The 27338-nt window shown below is 38.4% G+C and overlaps 1 protein-coding gene across 1 annotated transcript in view; it reads left to right on the top strand.

Moving 5' to 3' along the window:
- Positions 1–27338, top strand: part of TNKS (tankyrase) — a 128049-nt gene that overhangs the window by 76298 nt on the left and 24413 nt on the right. The window contains exons 6-13 of the mRNA XM_058025218.1: positions 8060–8154; positions 11124–11190; positions 11625–11811; positions 13779–13900; positions 16360–16451; positions 16539–16617; positions 25222–25393; positions 26584–26663. Coding sequence (XP_057881201.1) covers positions 8060–8154; positions 11124–11190; positions 11625–11811; positions 13779–13900; positions 16360–16451; positions 16539–16617; positions 25222–25393; positions 26584–26663 — 894 coding nt within the window. The remainder of the gene's footprint in view (positions 1–8059; positions 8155–11123; positions 11191–11624; positions 11812–13778; positions 13901–16359; positions 16452–16538; positions 16618–25221; positions 25394–26583; positions 26664–27338) is intronic.

Here is a 27338-nt window from a genome sequence, read left to right as displayed (position 1 = left end):
GATCTCTCCTCTGTGGTGACCAGGGACAGGACCTGAGGGAACAGCATGAAGTTGTGTCAGGGCAAATTTAGGTTTGATATTAGGAAAAGGTTCTTCACCCAGAGGGTGGTTGGGAAGTGGTCACAGCTCCAAGTCTGACAGAGTTCAGAGGTGTTTGGGCAACACTCTTAGGCACATGATGTGACTCTTGGGGTGTCCTGTGCAAAACCCAGAGTTGGACTTAATGATCCTTGATGAGTCCCTTCTAACTCAGGCTATTCTATGACTGTACAGAAAATTTTGATAGCAAGTGGAAAAAGAAGAGACTGCAACAGCAAAAAACCCTGGCAGTTTTGGTTCTCTGCTGATTCAGTGTGCACCTTCTTCAGTTTGCCAAAAATGGCTATGCCGGACACAACAATACTGTGAGGAGTTTCTGTGTAGTGTTCTACCATATCTTTCAAGTCAGCATAGATCTCCTTTCAGTGTTAAATAACATCAGCTGCATTCCTTTAGGAGAAGAGAGTGGATCTTTACTGTAATTTTTTCCTTATGTAGCTCAGCAAGCCACTATTCCCTCAGCTGTCAGTATCTATCACCAAAGAAACAGCGTATACTCCTCTGCTTCTCTGATGATCCATCTCAAAGTTCCTCTCCCTGTGTCCTTGAGTGCTGCCAGAGATATATTCTGTGCTTCTGAATCTGGGAAAACTACAAATGCTACTTTGTGGTGAAAGCCTCAGAATTTCTTTTTTGTACTGCAGTTCCATCCCTAGCTACACCCTCATCGTAGGCATGTAGAAATGGAAGAGATTCTTGTAAAGATCAGTCTTCTGAGAATACTATGGTTTTGTGAGAAGTGTTACTCAATTTTTCTGACACATCCTCTGTGGAACTGTTTTGCCAAATGGTGTCTGAGATACGTGCCTATACAGAGGATTTTCGGGGAAGGGAGGAGGTGTTGCATTTTAATTCTCATTTAGGAAGAGGTCAAAGATTACTAGTGCCCTATTTATGGGATCTGCTATTTGTGAAATCCTTCAGAGATCAATGGTGTTCCTATTTAAAGTGTCTCTCCCAGTTCTCTACCTTTTTCCCCTTAGTCTATGTTTCTAGGTTTGTTTCTGAAAGTAATGACAACCCCCTGAGCGCTACAGCCTGAGGACAGAGTGGCTGGATAGTGGCCAGGCAGAAAGGGGCTGGGGGTGCTGGTTGAGAGGAGAGCAGCTGAATGTGGGCCAGCAGCATACCCAAGTGGCCAAGGCCAGTGGCATTGTGGCCTGTGTCAGGAATAGTGTGGCCAGCAGGACAAGGGTGGTCATTCTTCCCCTGCACTCATCGCTGGTGAGGTCACGCCTCGAGTGCTGTGTCCACTTCTGGGCCCCTCAGTTTAAGAAGAATGTTGAGGTGTTGGAGCAGGTCCAGAGAAGGGCAACAAGGCTGCTGAAGGGTTTGGAGCACAAGTCTTGTGAGGAGGAGCTGAGAGAGCTGGAGTTGTTCAGCCTGGAGAAAAGGAGGCTCAGGAGAGCCCGTATCACTGTACAGCTGGCTGAAAGGAGGCTGTAGCCAGGTGGGGGTGAGTCTCTTCTTCCAGGCAACCAGCAACAGGACAAATGGACAAAGCCTTAAGCTGCACCAGGGGAGGTTTAGATTGAACATTAAGAAGAATTTATTCACAGAAGGAGTGATTGGTCGGTGGAATGGACTGCCCAGAGAACTGGTGGAGTCACCATCCCTGGAGCTGTTTAAGAAGAAACTTGATGTGCTGCTCAGTGCCGTGGTCTAGTTGACAAGGTGGTGTTCAGTCATAGGTTGGATTCAATCTCAAAGGTCTTTTCCAACCTAGTTGATGCCATAATTTCCTGTTCTACCTTATTTTAACCTTGAGATGGAGACGCTCCAGTTATTTGTATACCCCTGTGCAAGATCACACTTATCATCCTGTTGGTCCTTCGCCACGCTAGGCACGTAGGTGATGGAAAAAGCTTGTCTCTCAAATCTCCTGCCCCCTTATTTGTCAACACTTAGCCCAAGTTGCAGTACAACAGGGTCACTGTGTTAATGTGTGGGACTGATGCCAACCCTTGTCATGTGGTCTTAGAGGTTCAGACATACAGTCAGAAAATTGGGTTGTCTCTCCAAGGTCAGATCTGCTAGAGAAGCATTCAATAGTCCATAGTTTGGACAGTACAGCCCCCTGAGAAGGAACAGATTTGAATACTCACTGGGTATGAGGAGCTGGTCTGTCAGCCAAGCAGATCTCTTCCAAATGAGGCCTTACTCTGTCAGTGTGTTTGCAGTATTTTTGGCCTTCACTTTCTGTGCTTTTTAACTCTTCCTTGAGTTTATGGACATTCTTGCCCATTGATGCTCTGTCCTAGCACTGCTGTGTCTGTGCAATCAAGCTGGTTTTGTCTTTGCTGGTTTACAGCTCAAAACAGTTGGTTCCTCACCACCACCACCCCCCACTTGCCAAGAGATCATCTAGTATACCACACCTCTAAGATACTGTTTGCCTTGGAGATTCTGAATTGCTTAACTGTTCAGTTCATTTCCCCTGTCATTAGCTGTTAGAAAGCAGCATGTGAAATTTGTGACATGATGTTTTGTGGAATTTTGCTGTACTAAGCCTGTCCAGTTCAGTAGTCTAATTAATTACTACTGTTTCTATTCTGAAGATGAAGCAGTTAAATTACTACTGGAAACAGTGGAGTGAGAAATGCTTTCTTTAAGTATTTTTTAGTTCTTGTCTTCAGGAATTTTGTTTGTTTGTAGGGGTGTTAGTTTGTTTCTTGTTTATTATGGGGTTTTTTTACATAAGAAAAGTGGTTTAAGCTCTTCACCTGTGTGCTTATCTCCAGAGCTGCAGCTAGCTCATCTACAGTCAGCAGTCTGACATGACTTGTTTTCCTGAAGCAGCATCTATAAGTTTGTCCCTAAAGCATAATTGTCAGCCACGAATTTAAATAACTCAGTGGTCCTATAAAATGTCCAAGGAACCTGCATGGTTAGGGTGACAAGCTGCTGAACAGAAGCATGGACCATTTCCTGCTCATTAAAAGCTTAATTATTCAGTCAAGGATAGGGAACTTCATTACTTTTGTACCAAAAGTGTAAGAGCATTATAACATGAATATAAAATAATTATTTTGAGTTACTTGAAATATGTGTTTATAGAAGGAAATGTTTTGTACCTAAGTCCCGTCTTGGCACAATACAAACAAACGTTAATGAGCTATTTCCCAAGAAAGCTTCCAAATTCATTTAACATGAAGGTGTAAGATGGGTGCACTGTTTAAAATCAGAATGCAAGTTGGTATCTGAGCAGCAAAGGAAAAGCCTCATCGTTTCCACAGTGGAAAAGTTTAGGAATGTGTCTGTAAGATTTTAGTGTTGTTGCAACTTGTTTTCTTACCCCATTTATCAGAATGATAAAGTGGTGACAGGAGGTACTCTGCTTGCATCCGGAATGTCTTCCTGATGTACTCTCATGATTGATGTGGTTCATTTTAGAGATGTCTGCAAGAGAGCAGCATCAAGCACAGGCTACTGTGATTGGAAAGAAAGATTCTGTCATCAATTCTAACACAGTAAAGAGGAAGTTGTTTGCTTTGCCAGGAGTCAGGACATCTTTCAAAACAGTTTTATGCAAAACTATGAGACAAAGGTCCCTTCTGCGATTAGAAATCCCTGTGCTCTTCCCTTAATTCAAAAGATGTGAAATGCTTAAGGGAGTTTGTATGACAAGCTACAAGAGTTTTAAGATATTTTTATTGCTGTTTTCTAAGGGCAGTATGATCTGAATACAATAAGTGGGTTTTTTTAACTACATTTGTTAAATGGGAGTTTGCTGCATACCTGCAATTTCCAAGTCTACTAAACCTGAAGATTACTACAGACATGATATAAAAAGTCACAAATATTTAAATCTACATTAAACATTTTAACATCCCTCACTCTTTTCTTTTTTTTTTTTTGGTGTGTCCTCGGTCAGCAGGGTGTTGTAGAAGAGTTAACAATAAGCATACAAGTATCCTTAGCTATTTTTTTGCCAAGCTTTACTTGTTTCCCCATCTGTGTAAAAGCCACCCTTACTGGTTCATATCCCTGTGGGGACCTTCTGAACATGACAGTAGCCATATGTCAAGGCCAGAGCTGGCCATCAAAATCAGTGTGTTGACTCTTTATTATGAGAATGCCCTTCCTGTAGACAATTATATGAATTTATGGTAATTCTAAATTACTGTTGATTGTATGTTGATGTAAATAAGATGTGTGATGAGATCTTGTTTATGTAATAAGATTGTTGATTTTAATAGCCTTCAAGATGGCAAGTTGAGGATGAGAGAAACATATAGATTAGGGTTTTTATCAGATAGCATTATATAAAGATTTTGGCAGTAGAAAACAAGAACAGGATATATTAGTTTTTAAAACAGTTCCTGCAGCTGTTATTAATCATGCAGATAATGCATAATATAAGATGGTTACATAAGATCCCTTGGTTTAAAGTTGCCCTTAAAATGTGTAATTTGACTCTGAAATGAAACTTTCTTCGGAGGCAGTGGCAGCATTACCTGCTGAAGACTCTTTAGCAAGATAAGGGAAATGGATGGTGCTTGGAGCTGGAACTCCCACATTGCCTGTGGACAGCTTGTTGAAACAAATTTTCAGATTTTAGCAGAAGGTGCTCAGAGCCTGCAGCACTGGAGATCCCTCACAGCCCCTTTTGTTTGATGCTGGTGAACAGGGCATGGCAGGTCCAAGGCGGCTGACCTTGAACAGGGGTCACCAAATCAGCTTTTGGTAACAAAGCAGTGCAAAAATACCTAAGGCTCACTGGGAACAGTATCAAATCTAAAAAACGCATTTCTTGTATTCTCAGGCAACACATTATCAAAAAGACTGCAGGCAAAACCACCTCCCTTACTATAAATAGTAGGTATATAGGTTGACAGCGATTGCCATCTTGTGTACAGTGATGTTCCTTAAAGTGCTCTCAGTACCTGCTTTGACTCAGTTACAGCTGCCATAAAATTTTCAAATAATATGAGCATCTTGCATAATGGTCTACTTTACTTAATAAAAATGGAGTTATACTTTTTTAAATTATACTAGCAAGTAAGCCATTGTGAATGTGAGTCTTGGAAGTTAAGTGCCCTCTAAGGATTTTGTTAGTAAGTCTTGCCAAGTTTTGCAAGATATGGGAGGAGGGGTTAATTGATAAATCTGTTTTCTTAATATTAATTTGATATACTTTTCAGGTGCAGTAGACATTGCTGTCAATGGTATTTAGTTTTTACTTCCCTGATGCTATATAAATAGCATGTTAATTTTAAGAATTGCTCTCTGCTGCCATAGTTAGCTTATTTTTTTGAAGGCTCATAATGTCATCTAATGAGTAGTTCATGTAGCACAATATTATCTTTTAGTTACCTAGATTCTGTAATTAGCATACAAAGTTGTAACTCCACATTAGTATTTTTATCTATTAAATCTATAGTATGGATAAATCCTCTTTCTTATGAGAAAGGAAAAGAAGTTTTTAAGAATAATGAAGAGAGTATCTTCCTGCTTTCTCCTTCCTGAAGCACATGTAAGCACAGCATTTATAGGAGTCATTTAGCCAAAATAATGAGCAACTGGTTTGTGAATAGAGGGGAGCAGCACTCCAGGTTGTCTGCTCCTGCCTCCTGCACCTGTGTGTGTGTTCACTTGTCCTTGACCATCACTTAAGTGGTCTCTCTGGCCCTCTGCCTGCCTGCCTCTCCAGCGCTGGGTGTTTGCAGGTGCAGAGTTGAAGCATGGTGCCTGCTGAAGATCTCAGCCCCCTCTCCAGGATGGGCACAGGGAGCATCAGTCGATGCTGCTTGGAGAGGCAGCACAGCACAGCACACAGCTCTGCTGAGCTGCTCTGGGCCACAAGGCAGGCACACCAAATGTCAGGTGCCTGGCTGGAGATAAATCATTCTGTGTGCTGGGCAAGACAAGATGCTCTGTGTTTGAGGCATGGGTCTGGGGGTCTGCATGCCTTTGCTCAAGAGAAGGAGGTAGCTCACCTTACTGAAAGACAGGGATATAAGTTGTCTAAAGATTTGGGTTAATGCTGATTTGCTTCATTTATGCAATTTGTTGTGCAGCTATAAACTTGAAAAGTTTTGTGTTTCTTCTCTAATGAAGTTATTTGGCAAATGCAGATCTATTAACCCTAGAAATACAAAGTGTACAGTCCCAGCATGAGTCATAATAGTTTTTCTTTTAATTTTAAGGAGTGAGCAAGACTCAGGGGTTATGTGTCTTTATTGAGAGCATCTCTGTTAATAATGTTTCCTTTTAGTAAAGCATTGTTTTGGAAGTCTGCCATTATTGTTTTAGAAGTGGCACACAGACAATAAAGGATGAAGTTTAATTGTTGTGAGGTTAAAGGATCCTGCAGTGCTCCAAACATTTAGTGCTTGGCTCCAATTTTTCTGGAGTCTAGACCTTTGAATGGACAGACTTCTCTGTAGTCCATTTCAAATAAATTTTAGGTTTTCTGAGTTACTAATTCAGTTGATAAAACTAGATTTAGTAACCAACCCAAGGCAGCTGTCAGAATAAACAGTGCTGAATTATTCTGCTAGTGTCAATAGCAGCATCATCCTTATCCACATTTTCATTAGTATTTATGATATGCAGAAGACAATTATTTTCTAATAGGGGCAGATATAAAAAGAATATATGGCCTTCTAGATCAGTCTAAATTGTTAATTCAGTAGCAGAAGCCTTAATAGTAATAGGTCCTGATAATGTGTGTGGTCAAACAACTGAATGTTTGTTGTTACTGGTATTTTGTATCTTGGAAACACTGTGGGGATCTTCATGTTAGAATGTTAGAGGTCCTTCAGTAGAGATAACTCTAAAGATGGGTCTTATGGAAACTTGTATAACTACTTCCCTAAATTTACTGAGTTTTCCAGTTGTGTTTTCTAAGAGATAAACCCTGTGTTGTCATTTCTGATAGTACAGCCTGTGTCCTCAGTATAATACACAGGGCACTTGGTTGTTGTCAAAGTTGTTACTCTTTCTGAAGCCAAGTAGCATAGTGTTGAGACTTAAGTAAAATATAATACACACTGCTCCCAAGTTATGGACATTAAATATGTGTTCCTGGAAATCCATACTGTTTATGGATGTATAGTACTTGCTTCTGTTTATCACAGATGAGACCATTTGTCTTGATTTTTTATTTTAACCTCTTGATAATAGTGAAATGTGATATCTCCCCTTGTAATACTGTATAACGATGTTTTAATGCTGACAGTAAATTTATACTTGGCATAATACAGTGAGATATGTATGTTTTCCCATGTTTCAAGCTGCTTTATGTGTGGGGTTTTACTGTGAGAAAATTGTATCATTTGGTTGCATGCCACAAAATAAATTGCAACAAAGATTCCTTTAAAATCCTCTGCTTCTCAGCCTTGGGAAGGAGGAAACATCATCCATTTCTGTAGGAAAGCAGTCCCCTCAGGCTGAGACAGCATAGAAAAATTGTTTTATAATAAAAAAGCTTTTAAAAATAAACTTCAAGGGAGATTACTGTTGTCAGCTCAACTCAAAAGCTTTCAGTTAAAATTCATATGAGCTAGCTATGGAGAAAGGTGTTATTACTCTGTTTTTATGCAGCAAGGTGCATTACTGATGAAGACCTGTAGTTTGCAGTAAACTGCAATCTGCATACAATTTTCTCTTTGTCTTACCACAGCACAGTACAGAAGAAATATGGATACTTTTTTGGTGCAGAGATGATGATGATGATGTTAATGATTTTTAAAATTAGATTTAAATTAAGAGGCTGTTATTGCCTTGGGGGTGCCTGTATTCTTACCCACTTTAAGGCTTTTTTTTTTGTTTTTGGTTCGACAGCAGGAGGGGCCTCCTGCATGTGCTGTGTATTTGTTAATTCAGCTAATCACAGAAGGGTACTTTAACTTATCTTGGTGCAATGTATAAGAGTAACTGAGAGTATTTCAATGGCAGGAAGTGCAGGACTTCAGATTGATGTGGCTCCCATTCTTTATCTTCTTTTGTTTTGCAGTCCACTCCTTTACACTTAGCAGCTGGCTACAACAGAGTTCGGATAGTCCAGCTTCTGCTTCAGCATGGTGCAGATGTACATGCAAAGGACAAAGGGTATGTAAAATTAATTGACTTACTACCTGTTTGCAGCACTGGTTTTGTATTAGTCAAGATATAGAATTATTTTTTTGGTTCATGGTGCAGCACAATCTCAAATAGTTATCTAAGAACATGATGTTTGCTACCAAAAATCTGAGTGTGCTTCAGATTAGTTGTGATTGCACTTGTTTTAAGGCTGCTTTTGCACCTTTAATTTTTTTTCCAAACTTTGAGCTTTACTTTCATTTACAGACTACCCTTTAAAATTACAGACTAACAGCATTTTTTTTGGATAGGCGATGGGGAGAAGATACAAGAGCTTAGTGAAAGATGTGCATTGAAAAACTTATCTATGGCCTCATTATCTTGTTTCACATATATGGATGTAATTCCAAGTAACATCAGTAATGCTCATGTGCTCATAACTAGTGGTCCTCATAGATGTGTCTTCATTGAAGCTGTCAGCAAAAATCAACATATAGTAGAGGCTAAACTATTCTATTTTTGTATTAAGGGTGGTAGTTATGTAAGATATCAGCAAAGTGCACAGCAGTCAGAAATCTGAAATGATACTTGCTGTGTGTTGTTCTCAGCCATTCATTTCTCATCTCTAAGATGATGATTTTCATGATGGTTGGATTGGAAGGCTTAGTCCTAACATGGTAGAAATTGGTCCCCTAGTTAAAGGCATGCATTTTGTATTCAGAATCCATAGAAGTAAGATATGTGTGTGTGTTGTCTCCAGCAGCAAACCTGAGGCACTTCCTGTATTTTCAGTTTCTGCTAGTGTTAGAAGTGATTTTAAATTTTCTTAGCTTCTTTCCCTTTTTTCCTTTCTCTCCAAAACAGTCCTAAGTGTGCTTAAAACTCTGAAAATTTAGCTAATTGTAGCTCTTCAGTCCATCCATTTACCCCAATGGCTTTTTTAAACAGTATTGTTGTCAAATGCATAATGACATATAATGCAAGTCAAAAAACAAAAATACACCCAAAAAACCTCACAAAAACCACAGAAAGCTAGAACACACCACAACCCCCCCTCATCCCCCAAAAAACCCAGAAAACACAATAAAACACCTTCCATCTGCCCCTCAAAAAAACCCCACAAAAAATAAACCACGAAAGTCCTACAGTAAAGCTCCACATAATACCTATTTAGATAGATCCAGCATTATTTAAGCAGGTTGAAGGTCTTTTGTACCTTTCCAAAATTTCAGCATCAGTTGTTAGAAAATTCCAGTGTAGATGCTCTATGATGAGTTTTGAACAATTTGCTTGGAATGTATGAGAGGTAGTTAAGTTGAACTTGAACTTGGGGCTGGAGCAGGAAGGGCAGGAAAGCAAACAAAGAAAGGAAAACCTTTCAATACTTACTCTGTACTGAACTTTAAAACAACCCAAACATATTTAGAAACATCTAACATCCTAGTAAAGTCCCACTTTTTTTAGTGGCACCACACATTTAGAATCAGTGTGGTGTTTTGTTTCACCTTGCTTCTTCTTTATACATAATTTATAAGAAAATAAGCTATAAATAACTATCACATTTCATTTAAGGAGCTAAATTAGGCGACATTGATTTTATAGAACTGTTAGGTTCTCTTCAATGGAGTCAAGTCTGAGAAAGTGCTTAGGAATTGTTCTGTATTTTCAAAATGGTCACCACTTCTAGTTAATCCCAAAGAGTAGCCCAGCCAGGGAAGCAGCTCTTTCTCCACTGGTCTTTCCTTTCCCTTACTGCTGTTGTGCTGGAAGAGGGAGGGGGATGCTGCAGAAGTGAAAGATGCATTGCTTCAGGACTGTCTTTGCTGACAGGCCTTGAAGCCCTCAGTCCTCTGAGACGACCATCATTTTGGAAGTGGCAGGTTATTTGAGTGCTCTGTGCAATGGATAGTCTCTCTGTCTCACACATGCACTCATAAGTTGTGATTAAGAAAAATAATGATGGAAAAAACAGTCTGAAAAATTTTCCCGAAACAAATTTTCCTCTCATGTGACAAATGTGTTGCTGCTTCTGAAAGCATCCACCTTAAAATTAAGTTTATTTAATTACTGTCTACTACTTGCTGTCCTAATTATCTCTGGGTTGGTTTTGCAGTCCTGGGAATTACCCCCTGTATTTTTCATAGGTATTATGGGGTTAATTATGGTTTTCATATATTATGTGTACTGATCTGTTGAGCCATAACTAGCCTGTCATGTTTGGCTTGAATTAAACTCATTTTGTCCTCTGCAGTAATTGCCCATCTCACATCTCCTTTTCAATGCATGACTTTTATTACATCTTGTGCTTGTGACTAAATCCCTGTTATTTACTTTGCTAGTGTCATTTTTAAGTATGGCCTGCAGTAATATAACACTACAAAAATTACAGGGACTCTCTTAGAAGTATCTTGAGCAGTTAAATAGGTTGTACTGTAAAAAAATGGAGGAAAATCAGGTCATTCCACAGTCTAGAGCAGCAATTTGAGTTTGCTTTCTATGGATATTTGTACATCTTCATAAAATACCCAGGAGTTACGTTAGTGTTATCTGGGGAGTTTTGCCTTTCACATAGCATTTAAAATAGGAGTTCCTATTTAGGCAGAAGCAGAACACTGTTGAGGAAATTGAATGTGGAATGGGACTTTTCCCCCTCCTTAGTAGCTTCAAGAAAGATCACATCAAAGCCAGTTAATGCTAGTCTTAATGGTAGATTAAACATCTGTGGCCTGTTAAGTCAAAAAAAAAAAAAAAAACCCACAGCAAAAAAACCCTCCAAAAACCAAGCAATGAACCTCCAAGTTTTAATGCCACTCTTAAGTAATGTGTTGTTTGGGAAGTCAGATTTTATCATTAGTTTGTAAATCCTAATTTTTAAATGCTTAACTACTTGAATATTTTAACTTTTATTTGATCTTTTCATTTCGGTAGGGAGAAAATTGGTCCTCCCTTAAAAATGTCACTTTAAAGAAAATTGTCATTTGCCTTTTTCTTCCATGCAGTGGTCTTGTGCCTCTTCATAATGCCTGTTCCTATGGACACTACGAGGTTACAGAGCTGCTGCTTAAGGTAAGCAGAGGGATGGGAAGTGCTGTTGATTTAGATGTGTTAGATGAGATATGAGCTGTTTATATCAGAGTTGAAAAGTAAGATTTTTTTTTTCCTACTAGTAACAGGTTTCAAACATCATATTTTCATTTCAGAAGCCTGCAACTGTAGGTCTTTGAAACAGTATATGTGTTTTTTTCTTTATCTAATTTCTTTGGACTGATAGTAGAGTTGAGTCTTTCTGTTCAAAAATTAGCTCACATAAAAATTCCAATTATTTTTCACAGATTCAATGGTATGTTTGTGTACGCTGGTATTTTTAATTAAACTTTGTGTGTGTGTGTGTTCATACACGAGTGGTTTGAACCAATTTTTATAATAAAATGTAAATCTGTAAGCTTTTTAGTTGTTGCAGCTGATTTGTTCCTAAAGCAAGGCTGTTTTTGCTGTGCTAGCACGGTGCCTGTGTGAATGCCATGGACCTGTGGCAGTTCACCCCGTTGCACGAGGCCGCTTCCAAGAACCGCGTGGAGGTCTGCTCGCTGCTGCTGAGCCACGGCGCCGACCCCACCCTGGTCAACTGCCACGGCAAGAGCGCCGTGGACATGGCTCCGACGCCTGAGCTCAGGGAGAGGCTCACCTGTAAGTGCTTCCACACTGACAGCACTGGGTGGTGGGTGCAGAGGGATGCTTTCCTTCCAGGCCACCTTCCTCGAGCTTCAGAAGTGGATGCAAGGCAGCAGAGTAGCTGCAGCTGTGCTGTGTGCTTTGAAGTGCACAGGTGCCTCTGATACATCGTTTGTTGTATTGCCTGGTTTTCTGAAGTTTAGAATTATTAAGGCACTGCTGAATCAGTGAGTTTGGGGTTTTTTTTAATGTTTAAAGTCCAGTTCAGTCACGCAGGGCCGTCTATATTGAGGGTCTGTATTGCATTTAGAAACTTACAGAAGGTAGGTAGCTTTGGTGTGCAACTGTAGAGATGGAAATTCCATCACCTTCTTTTGTAACAATCCTTACGCTGTTTACAAACCAATATTTCATCTCTAATTTTAATTTGTATGCCTTTGCTTTTGCTCTTCGGGGGATTTGTTTCCTGACTCTTAGAAAATGTAAAAGATAATTAAATGAGACAGATATGGAAACAGAGCATTATGAAGTTACAGAAAACTTCTTGAGGATTAGAATCTCAATTATAAATAAGTTTTTGGTTTTGTCTCTCACCTTTCCAGTATAGCAGAAGCCCCTAGACATTAATAATGTGATCCTGCACTACTCACAATCACAGCTAGTCAGGTTTTAGTCTAGTCACTATTATTTGCAGGGGACAATGGTGAGATCATGTGCAACAGAAAACTTTGGTCTAGAAGAAAAGAGGAGGGCATTAGTATCTTTAAGTACTTCTCTACTCTGAGTCCTGGGCTATAGCTTCTGACCCTGAGGAGGATTAATTTAGCATTTATTTAAATTAACAAGCGAAATAAAATCAGTTTAAACTTGGGTTTATTTCTGTTTACAATTCCTCAAGAGCAATGAAGGAAGATACATGTCCATTAATATCCACTGAAATTTGTAAACATATGTGAGCATTACGTCAAACTTGACAGTATCTTGATGGGAGAGCTTGTATTTGCATCTCAAAAAAACATGTTTTTATGTTCTTGAGTTGTTTTGTCTTATACTTTGGGAAAAAAGTTACATTACATTTGTTATTTCAAAATTTATTTGCACTTGTGCTTTGAGTAGTGCTTTGCTTACAAAGAAATTTAAACCAGACATTAAAACAAAGTGGGAGAAGAAAGCCCTTTATTAAAAAACTTAAGATTTCCAGGTTGCTTATGAAACAAAAATATTTATATTTTTACTGAAAATGAGGTATTTTTTTCTAGTTCGCAGTGTCAGATGTAATTTTTGCGAACCTGCCTTTTGTCTGAACATTTTTGAGAGAAACACTTCTTTTCAATTTCAAAGTTATTTAAATCTCACATGAACTAGTTGCTGAACTAAACAAGATTTGGAAATAGCAAAATTAGTGATCTGTACTTGCAAAGATACACATGCTGTCAAAACTTGTTTAATCTTGGGAGCAGACTGGCTTCAAATGCTCAGCTAGTTAGCTTTCTTCAAGCCCAAGAGTTTAGTATTTTATATATGTATTATTGTTGGTTTTGTTGTTACTGTTGTTTTTTATAATTTTATAGAAGTTATATATATACTTAAAGCTTTACAGTGAATTCTTGGTCATGTAAATAAATACAGTTTTTGAAAAACAACTGTAATTCTTTATTAAGAATAGCTCATGGCATTGTGCTAATTTGAGCAGAGACATGGGTGATGTAGAGGTCACATATGCATTTAATGTCAGGTGGGTGGAGGATAAAAGGGAGAAAAGCTATAAGGATTTAACTCAAGGCATAGCTTCCCCTGTCCTTTAGCATATCCCTTTGGTTTCAGCAATGCTTCTTTCATGTTCTATGTCCCAGGTCAACTGGCACCAAAGACATACAGAAGCACTCCTCTTTCCTCTTAACTGAGTATAGCTGTCTTTCTGCAATAACATTTATAAATGTGACATTTTGCTGAATATTAAATGTGTCTTTTTCCTCTAACAGATGAATTCAAAGGACACTCTCTACTGCAAGCAGCCAGAGAGGCAGACCTAGCCAAAGTGAAGAAGACACTTGCTTTGGAGATCATTAATTTTAAGCAGCCACAGTCGCATGAGACTGCACTGGTGAGATTATACAGTCAATCCATTTGCTTCATGATAAATGTGCTGGTAGCCTGGAGTCAAGGAGTTTTATTTCTACGCTATGAAAATACATTCATCATCTGAGATAGGGAATTTGGCATTGAACACTTTCTATGCTTAAATAAAATCACCACTATAGAAAAAACATAATATAATTTATTTTATCACTTTTTTCCTCTCTTCTGGTAGATTACAGAAGCTCTCCAGCCACTCTTCACTTTTTCATTTTTCACTTCTCTTGCATTTTTCCCTATAAATCTCTTTTTGTTGGACTGCTGCTGTGGTTTTTTATGGGGTTAAATTTTATTTCTGTAGCCCAGTGGTTTCCTTCATGTTTTATGTGAGCGAACTTGGATTACAAATTTTCTTCTCAGGATACATAAAATTGTGGTGAAAACAGGTGTATATTACAGGGTCTTACAAGTTTGGAATAGTACTGACAATACCACATTAGCTTTAGAAACAAGGTTCTTTTGAGACTTTCCTGGCATTATCCTGCTCTTATTTAATTGTTTAAAGAAGCAATGGAAGCAAAGAACACAGCCAGTATCCCAGATGTAGCGAGAACTTTGAAGCTGAGACTGATGGTATTGTTAAAATCACTATAGTTATGATATTTTATTCCAATGGAACATTTTCTTCCCAGTGGCAGGTCTCAGCTGCAGGCATGCAACTGCATATTTAGTTTGGAAACATTGAGATTGTGATCAGAACATTGTGTGTTGGGTACCAAGCATCCATATGCTCTGTTTCCTCTGTCGAGGACTCAGCATCCTTGCTTGAAGTTAGAATCAAGAGGGGAGGAGAGGTTTATAGGCTGAATATGAAGGCAGTATGAATTTTGGGATGATGTTATCCTTTTCTTTCTGAGTGTATCAGCTGCTGCTATGTGGCAGCTCTTTAGCTGTGTAATGATCACTTCATAGTCCTCTAATGTTCTTTGCTCTTTTCTGCCTGCTGATTCTGCAGAGACAGCTGGACCAAATGGAATATTTTAGGTCTATTGATGTATTTGGTTCAGTGTTCATTAAGTGCTTGACTGCGATTTTTCAGTTTTTGGCTGCTATACATGTGCTGTCCAAATGAAAGGACTTAGCTTCCAGGATCAGATGAGGTTATGTGTAACCTAACTGAGCTATTTCTGCCCTAAGCATGATAATGTTTTCCGTGGGCCACTGGCATCTCTGCTGTATTAGCCAAAAGGCCACAGCAAGCACCTGATGTAAGTTTTAGTGTTGCTTTGAGATTTGGCAATATTTCAGCATTTGTGTGTTTTAGTACTTACCATATAGGCAGGAAATAAAGACAGAATATTATCTGCAAAACCTTAAAAATGCTGCCTCACTTCACAGCAAAAGTTGATCTTAATGTTTATTTACAAACTTTGCCTTTGCAAAATTTGGATGTGCCCTGCTGATTAACAACAGTGTGGAAGCTTGAGTGAAAGTTACTTCATAATGAAGGCTGAAACTGGACAAAAGATGATTATTGGTACTAGTGCTACCTATTAGCATTGGGTTTGGGATCTGTCTAATTGTAAACATTATCATTTTACCGTTGGAAAGTTAGAGAACTCTTCCAGGAGACTTTCTGCCTTTTATGGGCTACTAGTTTAAAATGTGGGTAAAGATATAAACAGAAAAATCCAAATGTTTCTCCTGTTTCTCATAGTCTGCTATCTTGAGATGTCTAAACTTGAAATAAGCATTTCTGGACTTGATTTTAAAGCTGGGTGTTTAATATCACCTGGAATGATGCTGGTAATTCCAGGCTTCAGGAATACATTGATAGGGCCACTGTTGAGAGGCCAACAGATGCCAGCCACATTTAGGACAATAGTTACACCTAGCAAAGGGCTGTGTGGTCCCACAAGGGCAGGCATGGGCATTGAGAAACCCTGTGTTGAAGGCTGTATCTTTCTCATAGCATGGAAAGAAAGATACTCTAAGAGAAATGTATTGCCTGTTTGCTTATTACATAGTCTGTAGTTGGGTGCATGACACAAATGGCCATTAACAAGGTCACTACACATTGGAACAGAGGAAGAACCAAAGCAACATTAAGTTCTGCCATTTGACAACTGCAGCAGAATCCTTACAGACCCCTTTGGAGACTCTCTGTAAAAAGTTAGGCTGTTTCAAACTCTTTTTCTTTTCCTCCTTTGTTCATTATGTGTCAGTTTTGTCCTGATAGCTGGTTAATGTAGTTGGTACCATACTGCTTTATTCATAAGTGAAAAATAGCTTTAAAATTAAAATTGTTTTTCTGAGTAGAATAATTTAGCATTGATCACTAACCTGTGTTTTGTTCAGTATGATGAATTCTATTTGTAAATTTTGTAGTCTGTTTTAGCAGAATAATTAAGGGATGAAGTAATATATCTTTAAAGTTCTTTATTGTCTGTGTATTTGAAATATGCTTTGTGTTTACTTTTTTTGCAGCACTGTGCTGTTGCTGCCGTGCATCCGAAGAGGAAACAAGTTACAGAACTGTTGCTCAGGAAAGGAGCAAATGTCAACGAGAAAAACAAAGAGTAGGTTTCTGAAATGTTTGGGTTTTCCAAAGGCCTCTGTCATACTAGAAATGTAAAAAACTAATACATCACTTTTCCCCCCCCTAGTTTCATGACGCCTTTACATGTTGCAGCTGAAAAAGCTCATAATGATGTCATGGAAGTTCTGCATAAACATGGAGCAAAGGTAAATATACTTGCATGTATTTTATTTAAGACAAAGGGCAAGAAGAAGGGTTGTGTTGATTATATACCACATAAGTGTTTTTTGACAGTTGCTGCTTTTTATTCTGTATACCTTGTGCTTCTTGTGTTAACCTTGAAGTGTGCTTTATCTGAATAAGTACAGGATCCTCAGGAATCCCATTTGAAAAGTACTTCTCTCCAAGTAACTAAATAAAGGTTTTTAGTATTTTAAAATACTAATTTTTAATGAATCTTGATATAATTTCTAATAAATACGATTATCTAGGTGCCTCACATTGCTTTATCTTGTTGGCTTGAAAATATCCCATGGCTGAAGGTACTGACACTGAGTTTAGTATCCTAATGCTGAAGCTGAGTATTCCTTAGCTCTTGCTTGCTTTTTTTCTCAGGGTCAGGTTGTTTTGCTGTGCCCTTTAGCTGTTGATAGGTGGTGACCTAAGTAATTTGTGAGCTTGTGACCACATTGTTCAGCAAGTTATTAAAGACAGAGAAAGGTATAACTTAACTTTATTTAGAACATGGTTTAACCATCTTTCTGAAGTGTTTTGGAATGATCTTTCTTCAAGTTCTTGCAGCAAACTTAATATTCATAGTAATGATATACATCTCTACTTAATTTTTTCAGAAACTCTTCTTGATGGATACTTACTTTGCATTGGCTAAAATATAAAAGATCTCTGTGTTTTTGCTTTGAATGGGACTCAGATTACTCTTTTTAAGTCTTCCTCTCCATTCAGCAAGCTAGAAGTGAAGAACTCATTGTTACCAATTTTTATCTGTTGTATTATGTTATTGCCTGTAATGGTGATCAAGTGTCACTCTTGCTGTGATGAGAGGTATGAGCAATGTAGTTGTATACACAGTCGAGTGTTTTTATTTTGAAACTATGAATTTTAATTTATAAGCCTGTATGAGAGCTCACTGCCAGATTTTTTATTCACTTCCATAGTACTTTAATGGATCATAAAATAGCTTAACAGCAATACCACAGTAGAGTTCATCGTGTTTGAGAGTCCTAATGCACTGGTGACTATTAAGTTTGGCTTAAGGGGGAATGCAAGACCAAAGTTCTTGATTATAATCATTAAAACTGTTGGTTACTATTTTCCCAAATTCACTCTTGGTAGCATATCTGTGCACTGAAAGTAAAAAAAATAATTTTGCCATAGGAATAGATATCTCATGACTTTTATGGATCTGCTTTTGCACAGTAATTCAGGACTGATGGTATTTGGGTAGGCACTGAACTGGACATGCTGGAGTTTTAGATGTACTGATACCAAAGTACCACCTACTTTGAAATCCAAGGAGCTTCTGTGTGCTGCCACTGTACTCTCCTTATTTAAATTAGTGCTCCCTTGAAAATCTGTCTCAGTTGTGGTCAGGTTTAGGAGTAAGCACGAAGATGGCATCCTTACTAGAGTGGTCTCATTTTGTTTTCTCAGTAGCACATTCTGATGATAGCTTGTCATTCTTTTATCTCCTGAAGCTGAGGTTCCTAAATTGTGATCCATGAGTCACGTGTGGACTGATTAATGGTGCTGAGTAGTGCACAGTTATCTACAGAGTGATGCTGAGTGGTGTGTTCTGTCTTTTATTCCATTAACAGCATGCAACTAGAGGTTGATAGTGGTCATTAAACCTCCTTCTTCATTCACATCCCATATCCTGTGTTATTCTGAGCATAGGCCATTCACATTTATGGTCTAGCAAAGCACTTAAGTGCATGGCAGGAGACTAATCAAAGTTAATATTAAGTGCATATTTCCATAGTGCAGTGGATCAGTGTCCAAAGTTTCTTAGCTGTAAAACAGTAAATAACGCACCCATAATTTTCAATGAGAGGTAAATCATTAAGGCTTTATGAGGCACTTTGAAGTTCCCAGATGGGATATGCTCAAGAATATTAGTTAGTTAACTAGGCGTATTTAATCACTCTAAAATGTTTGTCTTGCTTGTATATTATTATTTGACCTCTTGCTGATGCTTTGAGGTCAGAGCACTCTTGTATGCATTTGGTTCATCAGATACTCTTGACACTGGGATTTCTTTTGTTTCTGACTGTTGTGACATGGCAGCTTTTGTTCCTGAAGCATGGTGCGGGTTTTGATGTTTTTCTTCTCTTGTTTGGAAGTTTTTCCTTTGTTTTCTCTTTTTGTGTCTTGAATTTTGGGTACCTCATAAGATGTAATCAGATATATTAAGCTCTTAGATCATGTCTGGTTGTATTTTTTACAAGAGAGGGTTCTCATGAGCTGGTGAATCTAGTCTCCCTGGCATAGCAGCCTCCCAGTGAAGATCCATTTGTTCTTTGAACTGCACCCTCCTGATTTTTAAATACCTCTCTTCTTATTTGATGCTTCCTTCAGTGAGGTATTTGCATTGAACAAGCTGATTCTTCTTAGCCTTTGTTTTGGTAGGCTAAAAGCCTGGAGCACCTAATCTTCCCTCCCTCATAAGGGAATGTTGCCTTTCCTATTCATCCTTATAAGCCCTTCTCTTTACTAACACCAGAGGAAATCTTGGAGTTCAGGCAGCAAGAATAGAATTCATTCCACCACTGCTTTCCATGATGGCACTTTTGTACCTCTTTTGTAAGTGCCTGACTCATGCCTACTGGGATCATATTTGCCTTTTTAATAGGCATGAGACAGTAGTACTCAGATCCTTCCTGTAATCTTACAGTGCACAGAGAATCTTGGTTTTGCTAATATTTTATATTTGTGCCCTTCAGCACAATTCTCCTGCGCCGTAGTCATTAATGTAAATAGTAAAGCAAAATTATCCCACAACCAGCCACCATGCAGCTTCCCCTTTTCAAAATATTCAGCTTTTCCATTAAACTCTATTTTTTCAATATAAAATGAAATAAAAATTTCCACTGTGATCTCTTACAAAATGCTTAACTGAAGTGTGTATGATGATATCTACCGTGTAGTGCTTTTTCACTTTGCAGCCATTTCTTCTGTCAAAAGAGAGGTACTGTTAAAGCCAGCTTCAATCCCCCTTCTGGAAACCACTACTGATTACTGAGAGAGTAACAATTTGAAAAAGATGTGTAATTCAAAGAAAGAAGAACTTTGTTCTTCTGAAATACTGTGACAAAAGGCAGACAACTGATCCACAAAATTACCAGCAATAATAGATCTAGGAGACAAAGTCATATAAAGGTCTTTAGATAGAAAATAATTTGGGATTGTTTTAGCATTTTATAGGAAATTCTTCTGTTTTCATGAGGAGCAGCTGTGTCAGACAGCAAAAGTGAGTTCACACACAGTGGAGTATGTATGTGTAGCCTTTTTTTGTTCTATGGAAAGGGCTAAAGCGTGATAAAAGCTGCTTTGGGGAATTTGGGATGGACCGGGGATGGTTTGTGGTCTTGGAGCTGGATTTAATTATCCATAATGTTATCACTGTGTAAATTTGCTGTTTGAAGTATGTTAGATGATAATAAACAGTGAAGGACTGCTTGAATAACGTGCTTGATTGAGACTTATTTTACAGAAAGAACATCTGAGAACATCGATCTCTTCACTCTGGTGACCAGTGACAGAACCTGAGGGAACAGCCTGAAGTTGTGTCAGGGGAGGTTTAGGTTGGATATCAGGAAAATGTTCTTGACCCAGAGGGTGGTTGGGCACTGGAACAGGCTCCCCAGAGAAGTGATCACAGCACCAAGGTTGACAGAATTCAATAAGTGTTTGGACAATGCTGTCAGGAACATGGCGTGACTCTTCAGGTGTCCTGTGCACACAGGACCCATCGATGATCCTGATGGTTCCCTTCCAACTCAGGATATTCTGGGATTTGTATTGTCAAGAATTTGCCTACTGGCAAGCAATTAACCCTGAATTGCCTATTTTGGTGTGTCTTGGTGGCCCTTACTGACAGGACAGACTAGGTTCCTAATGTGAACTGTGAAGTAATCCTTTTGCACATTAGTTGCACATCAGCATGTTGTGTCTAATCAGCGCACATTCCATGAAAGATGTTTGCATTAGCTTGGTACTTGAGTTTGCAGAAGTTGACTGTCAATTTAAAGAACAGGTGCAAAACCTTGGGATATCTTAGAATTTTCTTCAAGAATGTTGATCATAAATATTTGTGGTTTTAAATGTCAGTTTTTACTTGTTTGCCTGCCCTGTTTGTGTGAGACAGCATTTCACACCACTTTTTTGATGTGGAATATTCTCAAAGTACCATATGAAAAATAAAAGCAGAACATCTTCAAAGAATCCTCAAACATAAACAATCCTTATTAGACCCTTATTCAAATCTTCAAATGCCATGATTTTATCTTTGAAGATTATCAAAATCTTTAATTTAAAAAATAATTTGAAAGGGGTGAACTAGTGAAAAGTGCATTTCATCCTGTTGTTTGATTTCTAGATAGTTGAGTATTTCATATGACTAAGTTGTTGTCCAAATTTATAGACACATGGCAAATTAATGTGTTCAGAAAAACACTCAGCTTTCTTGCAGTGCAGAAGTAAAGGATTAGAATATTTTCTGAACTGGAAGGATTGTTGGAAAGAAAGACCTGCAAGCATGCGAGTTCACTGGTATCTTGGGCAAGTGCAGAGATGATGATGAATGCTCTTTAATTATGAGATGCCTCTCTTCTGCAGGACAAAATGAGCCTTTTTAAGGTCATGCCAGAGAGATAGTGTCCCTGTTCATGATGGTAGCAGAAGTTAATTTATTCTGCTCTGCTGGGAAGATCTTGCTTTATGCATCTTTGCATAATGCAGTTTTTTCTGTGCATTGGAGTAGCATTTTGCTAGCCTTTCATGATCATGGATGTGCAAATGTTCACCATCTATCTAGACCCACACAACAAACTGAAGTGTTTTTGAATAACCTTGTTGTGTAACACATTTACTTCCAACATTTCAGGGAGAGGTATGATTTTCTCAGGGAACAGTAAGAATTGAAAAATTCAATTGCCTTTCAGAAATGTAGCAGATTCTAGACTACTATGGTTAACAACATAAAGACCTGTGTGGTCTTTTGTGATTGAATGGTTCAATTTTTCCACTACTTAGACATACAAACATCCTGATCTTAAGCTTTTATGAAGAAGAGGTAATTGTGGAACATCTGACTGGATCCTATAGGAGTTTTCAGAGTGAAACTGACTATTTTTTCCTGCTTTTTTTCTGCTGATTGAGCTTGAAATTGTCATCAGTGCTGCTTCACTCCTATGTTTATTGTTGGACAATGTCCTGGTTTAGAGCAAATTTTGGAGGAGACCTCTGCGCTTCTTCTCTCTCCCCCTTCTGCCCTTGGAACCAGTCTTAAAGATGCAAAACTTATTTCTGGGCTAAACAAACAAATGGGGATGGAAACATCATAAAGTCACCCCAGGACAGACAACAAGACACGAGACATACTGCAAGCTTGTCTTCAGAATTACTGCAGGAGGAGAGCAGTTAGAGCACTTGCATTGCAGGGAAGGATACTGTGGTGTGGAACTGCTGGCAGAGCACAAGTTTCACATGGGATTTTTAGAACGTACATCTTTTAGAAAGATTTTACAGAGAAAATCACAGTTCTTGGAAGCTGTTGCTTTTTGTGCTGCTGTTTGTAGTGTCAAGGAGCAGGAGGGATATTTAGGGCATTTGATTTTGATAAAAAACTGATATGAAGTATTGCAGAAAATGTTTCCTCAACAGATCTGAGCTGTTGAGCTGCCACAAGTGCCTGGCAGCCAAGGGAGTATTGCCATGACTGTGTACACTGCTCCAAGAGAGCAGCAGTGAGGGAAGGGCAAATCTCAGTAGTGTCCGATGATATGTGACCATTTCCATTTCCATATGTGTCTGTTCAGGATGGGGAAAGGGAAATCAGGGGAAGGAGAGGAAAGAACAGAAGGAAGTCTGCATTTGGTAATACTGAATAGGACTGTATCTTTCTCTGAAACCACTTATTTAAAAACTCTTTTCAATTGATAACTGTATTCTGCTTTTACATTGATTTTGAGCAGTGGAATGACTGCTTCCATACTAAAAGGTGAAGAAATTGGATCCAGAGCCAGTGCACTGTGGAGTAAAGCTGTTAAACCTATAATTTTAACTCCTTGCAGAAAACCTGTCTCTAAGATAATTCAGAGATACAGCCTTCTAATTCAGACTGCTTATAAAGGCGACCAAATTTATATTTATCTTTTTTTTAATAAGTGCAGCTGGAATAATCTGGCTACTCAGGGCACAGTTAAAGCAGTATATCTTGCATATTTCACATTTTGTCAAACAGAGTTTAGACTTTGAATTTGAAATGGCACATGATTTTGGACCTGATATTGAAGATTGTTTAACCAAGGCATATGTCTTACCAGGTCTGATTTTTGAGACTTTATTCTCAATTTTGTATTTCAATTTGTTGTGCTTAAGTAAATTTTCATTTGGAAGTAAGTCCTCTTGCTTTACGTCTTATTGGAGTATATTCTTTGGTTGGTTTTAGAGAAGTGGTGCATTATTGCTGAGCAAAGATCTGCCCCAAAATAAACGTATTCCCAGTGAAATTGTCTTGCAAAGCCTAACTCTGCTCCTGAGGTAAAGAGCAGCTGCATTTGGTGCATGCATCTGTCAACTGCAGCTCTTTTTTTCTCAGAAGGAAGCAGGAATTTCTTCAAATGACTGATGTTCTTCTGCCAGAAGAATTGATTGTTGGCAAAGATAATGGTTTAGAGGTGAAAGGAGACCTGGAAAAGACATATGAGATAATGGCTCTGATGACTCTGACAGTGTTCTTTTCAAATGAATATTAACATTTTTTCCAGGGACATAGTCAGTATCGAATTGTGCCCAGTGAATGCCTTGTTGCTATTGCTTCTACACTTTGTTCAGTACAGGCCTGTTTAACACAGGAAGTCAGTAATAAAGAATACATTACTTACGATTTTCTTTTTTGGATGAATGGAGCATTATCAGCTACTTTGAGAATCCACAAATTTCATCTCATTCTGCTTTTACCATTACTAAATGTGTGTAGCCCCAGAGTTCTGCTTACCTTTGTGCCCTTATTAGTGGTGAAAGGTATCTGGTATCCTGAAACAGATGAGGATTATCATATGGACAAAATGATGGATTTGGGACATTCAGCATCTAGTTAACATGTATGATAGCAGTAGGTTTTTTATTTGAAACAAAACTTTTAGGGCAATCCTATTAGAGTGGCATGAGCTGAGTGCAGTTAGAAGAAAGCAGACCTGTTCTCCTGTCCATCTTGCTGCAAGAGAGGTTTGTGATCTGAGAAATTCCTACTCTGTCAAGTCTGTAAAATGATTTCAGACAATATCAAATTACACTTTCCTTCATTTATTTGGTTGTTCTTTGTTCTTTTTTGTGACTTGATATTGCAGTATTGCAGGTATTTTACTTTTTTACCCTATCTTGTAGTAAATCTTTGCATAGTTAATTTAATTTAGTTTTAGTTAAATTTTGTTTAGTTATAAAATAAGTGTCTTAACCAAAATACTTTTTCACTGGTTTCATGGAGGCTAGCAGGGTTTACATACTGCATTTTAGGTGAGAAATAACAAGCAAAACCTTTGTTTGCTGTCACCACAAAGATTTTGAGACGGTAAAAAGGTGAATTTTACACAGTAACAAAGTTTATTATGCATGCAGTTCACAGCCTGCAATCTGTAGGCTTGGAAACAGATAACAGGTTCTGAGTTGCTTGCAGAGACTACAGAGTAGTTCTGTATTTCATAAAGTGGTAAAAAAGCTGCTGGGCATTTGCATTTAAATTTGTCATGAATCGCTGCTAGATACAGAGTATCTTCTTGAAAGGTTATTTTCATGGGAGTGTTTTTCCGCTTTTTAAAGCTCTCTATTATTCTCTTCCTTTTTTTGGTAGTGCACTGGGAGAGATGCTTCTAGTTATTTAGCTGCACTGTTAGATCTTGACAGATGGATGTGTTTCCATTATATCATACTCTTTGAAAATTATACTCCATTTTTCCTGTTTATACAGCCTTGTATTGAGAAGAATTATATTCGGTTATACTTAACATTGATGTAAAGGCTCAAAAAGTGAAATGTTTGTATCCAACTTTCCCCCCCACCCCCCCTTCATAGAATTCTTCATTTGACGTCTATATTTTACATTAGTTCTTGGTACTGGGTCATGTTGAGTTATTCTTCTTCTGACAATGACAGATGGAAATTTCCTTAAAGCTGTAAGATCCTTAAATTGTTTGGTAACAATTTGTCAAGTTACCTCTTTCTCATACTGCAATAGTGTTTCTTTTCTTGCACGAGATTGGTCGTCATCAAAATTCACAAAAGCTTGATCACTATTTAAAGTATGGTTCTGGGGATCCTATATTGTTTGTTAGCCATGCAAATAAATAACCTTTGTTGTTAAAAGACAGGAAAACATCTGTGGTAAATTATTTTTCCTTTGGAGAGTTTGCCTGTTTTGTCATTTGGTTTTGTTGAATTGCAGTGCAGAAGAATTGATAGGTAAATTTGTATGCCGAAAAATTCTTCTTACTGCTCTTCTTACTAAGGACAGGGACAGGCGCAGTCTTTTAATTACAAGAGTGTTTTATTTTATATTGCTGCTGCTTTTTCAGATGAATGCACTGGACACACTTGGTCAGACAGCATTGCACAGGGCTGCCTTAGCAGGGCACTTGCAAACCTGCCGGTTGTTGCTGAGTTACGGCTCTGATCCCTCCATCATCTCTTTGCAAGGCTTCACAGCAGCACAGATGGGAAATGAAGCAGTGCAACAGATCTTAAGTGGTGGGTAAAAGTAAAGGCTTGTGTATTTGAACTTCAGCTTCTCCCTTTACTGCTTTGGATCTTGTTTCTTTCTCAGAGCATGAGACTTGAAGTAGTTTTCTCATCTCTCCCCTCTGCCATCACGTGCACACAACTACAGTATGTATTGTGTGACACTTCTCAGAAAATAAGTAAATAGCTCTGCTCAGTTCAGTGATTTTGTGCAAATGGAGAAGAAGATAACCATCTTGTAGATTTAGGATATGCTGGCTGCACAAGAAGGTTGAAGGAAAGCACATATAGAGAGTTTTGGGATTTTTTTGGTAGCAAGTTCCAAGGCAACTGGAATATTGCTGAGCATGTAAGAAACCTTTTTCCCTGCATCAGCCAACCTTTTAGGTACTCCCTACTTCAGCAGGCACAAGCAGAGTGTAACTGGCAGAAAAACACTGATAGTTGCTAAACAGTTTGAACTTTTACCTCAAATCTCTTGCTTGTCCAGTAGAGAAAGATTTTATTGTGAAAGTGCTCTAGATAGTGCTTAGCTAACAATTTGTCTATATCTTCTATTGAAATGATGAACAGATGTTTGAAAAGGGTGGCACTATTTTACATATAAGTGCTTAAGGGTTTGCATCCTCTTACCCACGTTACATCTGAATTTTTGCAAGTACAGAGAAAAATAATTGCATCAATAGCGAGTAAAGAGCAAGTAACTCACCTTACAGTGAGATGTGCAGGTAGTCAAACAAAGGCAGATAGCCAGATAGATGAGAAGACATGCAGCTAGGAACTCCATTTCCTCCAATGTTTTCAATAATATTGCCTTAAAACAGGACAAAACAAGGAAAAAGCATTTTACAGCAGTGCAAAGGACTGTTTCGAAGTGTACCCACTCCTGAGATGTAGCTGGTTACCTGGATAGTGTTATCTGTTAAAATGTGTACATGAATGTATGTATGTGGATTGAGAGAGAAGAATTTTGGCAGAATCATGTCAGCTTTAGAGTCAAAATCTGACTGATTTGCTCTAAAACTAAAGCTCCTTATTCAGACATGTTGGCAATATGAACTTGAACATCACAACCCTAGCTGCATTTTCAAAAGTAACAACAGACCAACTTCACCCCCCAGCTGTGGAAAATATGTTGAGCACAAGTTAATACCACTTATGTATCCTAAGTAATCTTAAAGCATCTTTTCCCCGTGTAGAAAGTACACCGGTGCGCACATCCGACGTGGATTATCGGTTGTTAGAAGCATCCAAAGCTGGAGACTTGGAAACTGTGAAGGTAGGTTTGCACAGTTCATGGGAATTTTCTACTTGGCATTGCTGTGCAAGGCTTGTGGAAACAGTGCCCAATGGATGGTAAATCATAAAAATGGGAAATCATGGATCTTTCTTTTTTTTTTCTTGTAGGAAGTAGTACATTAAGATGTACTGAGGTGTGTTTTTCTTGGGTTTCTGCTTGTTTGTTCTGCCAGTCCTTCCCACATTCATGTCTCTGATGGACTCAGATGTAGCCATAATTCTTTGAAGCAGACTCTGTGATTCTCAGAATCACAGCTGAGTAGAAACAAGCCCTCAGGTGCATGATTCAATCAGATGGCAAGCAAATACTGTTAACAGGTATCAACTCAATATTTTAAACCATCCTTAATCTGAAGGAGTGGGTCAGGCCATGGAATCCCACCATCACAGGAAGATTTGATCTTGTTTTTGATGCTTGGTCTGTGGACAAAACAGCCTGCAAATGGACTCTTGTGCATACTTTCCCACCTTGAACTTCAGCATGATATACATTAATATTCAAATAGCAGCAATTTTGTGTAGCAGCAGTTCCTTTGACTGCCAAGCTTAATATTTCTGGTTTTCTGAAGGCATTATAGACCAGAAATGGTGATATATCTGGAGAAAGTTACATGGCCTTGAACCTGGTACTTATACATTAGGAACATCTTCACAC

This window comes from Melospiza georgiana, chromosome 5 (assembly GCF_028018845.1).
Source record: "Melospiza georgiana isolate bMelGeo1 chromosome 5, bMelGeo1.pri, whole genome shotgun sequence".
Lineage (NCBI taxonomy): Eukaryota > Metazoa > Chordata > Aves > Passeriformes > Passerellidae > Melospiza > Melospiza georgiana.
The sequence above is the reverse complement of the archived record's forward strand: the minus strand, read 5'-3'. Positions and strand labels throughout refer to the sequence as shown.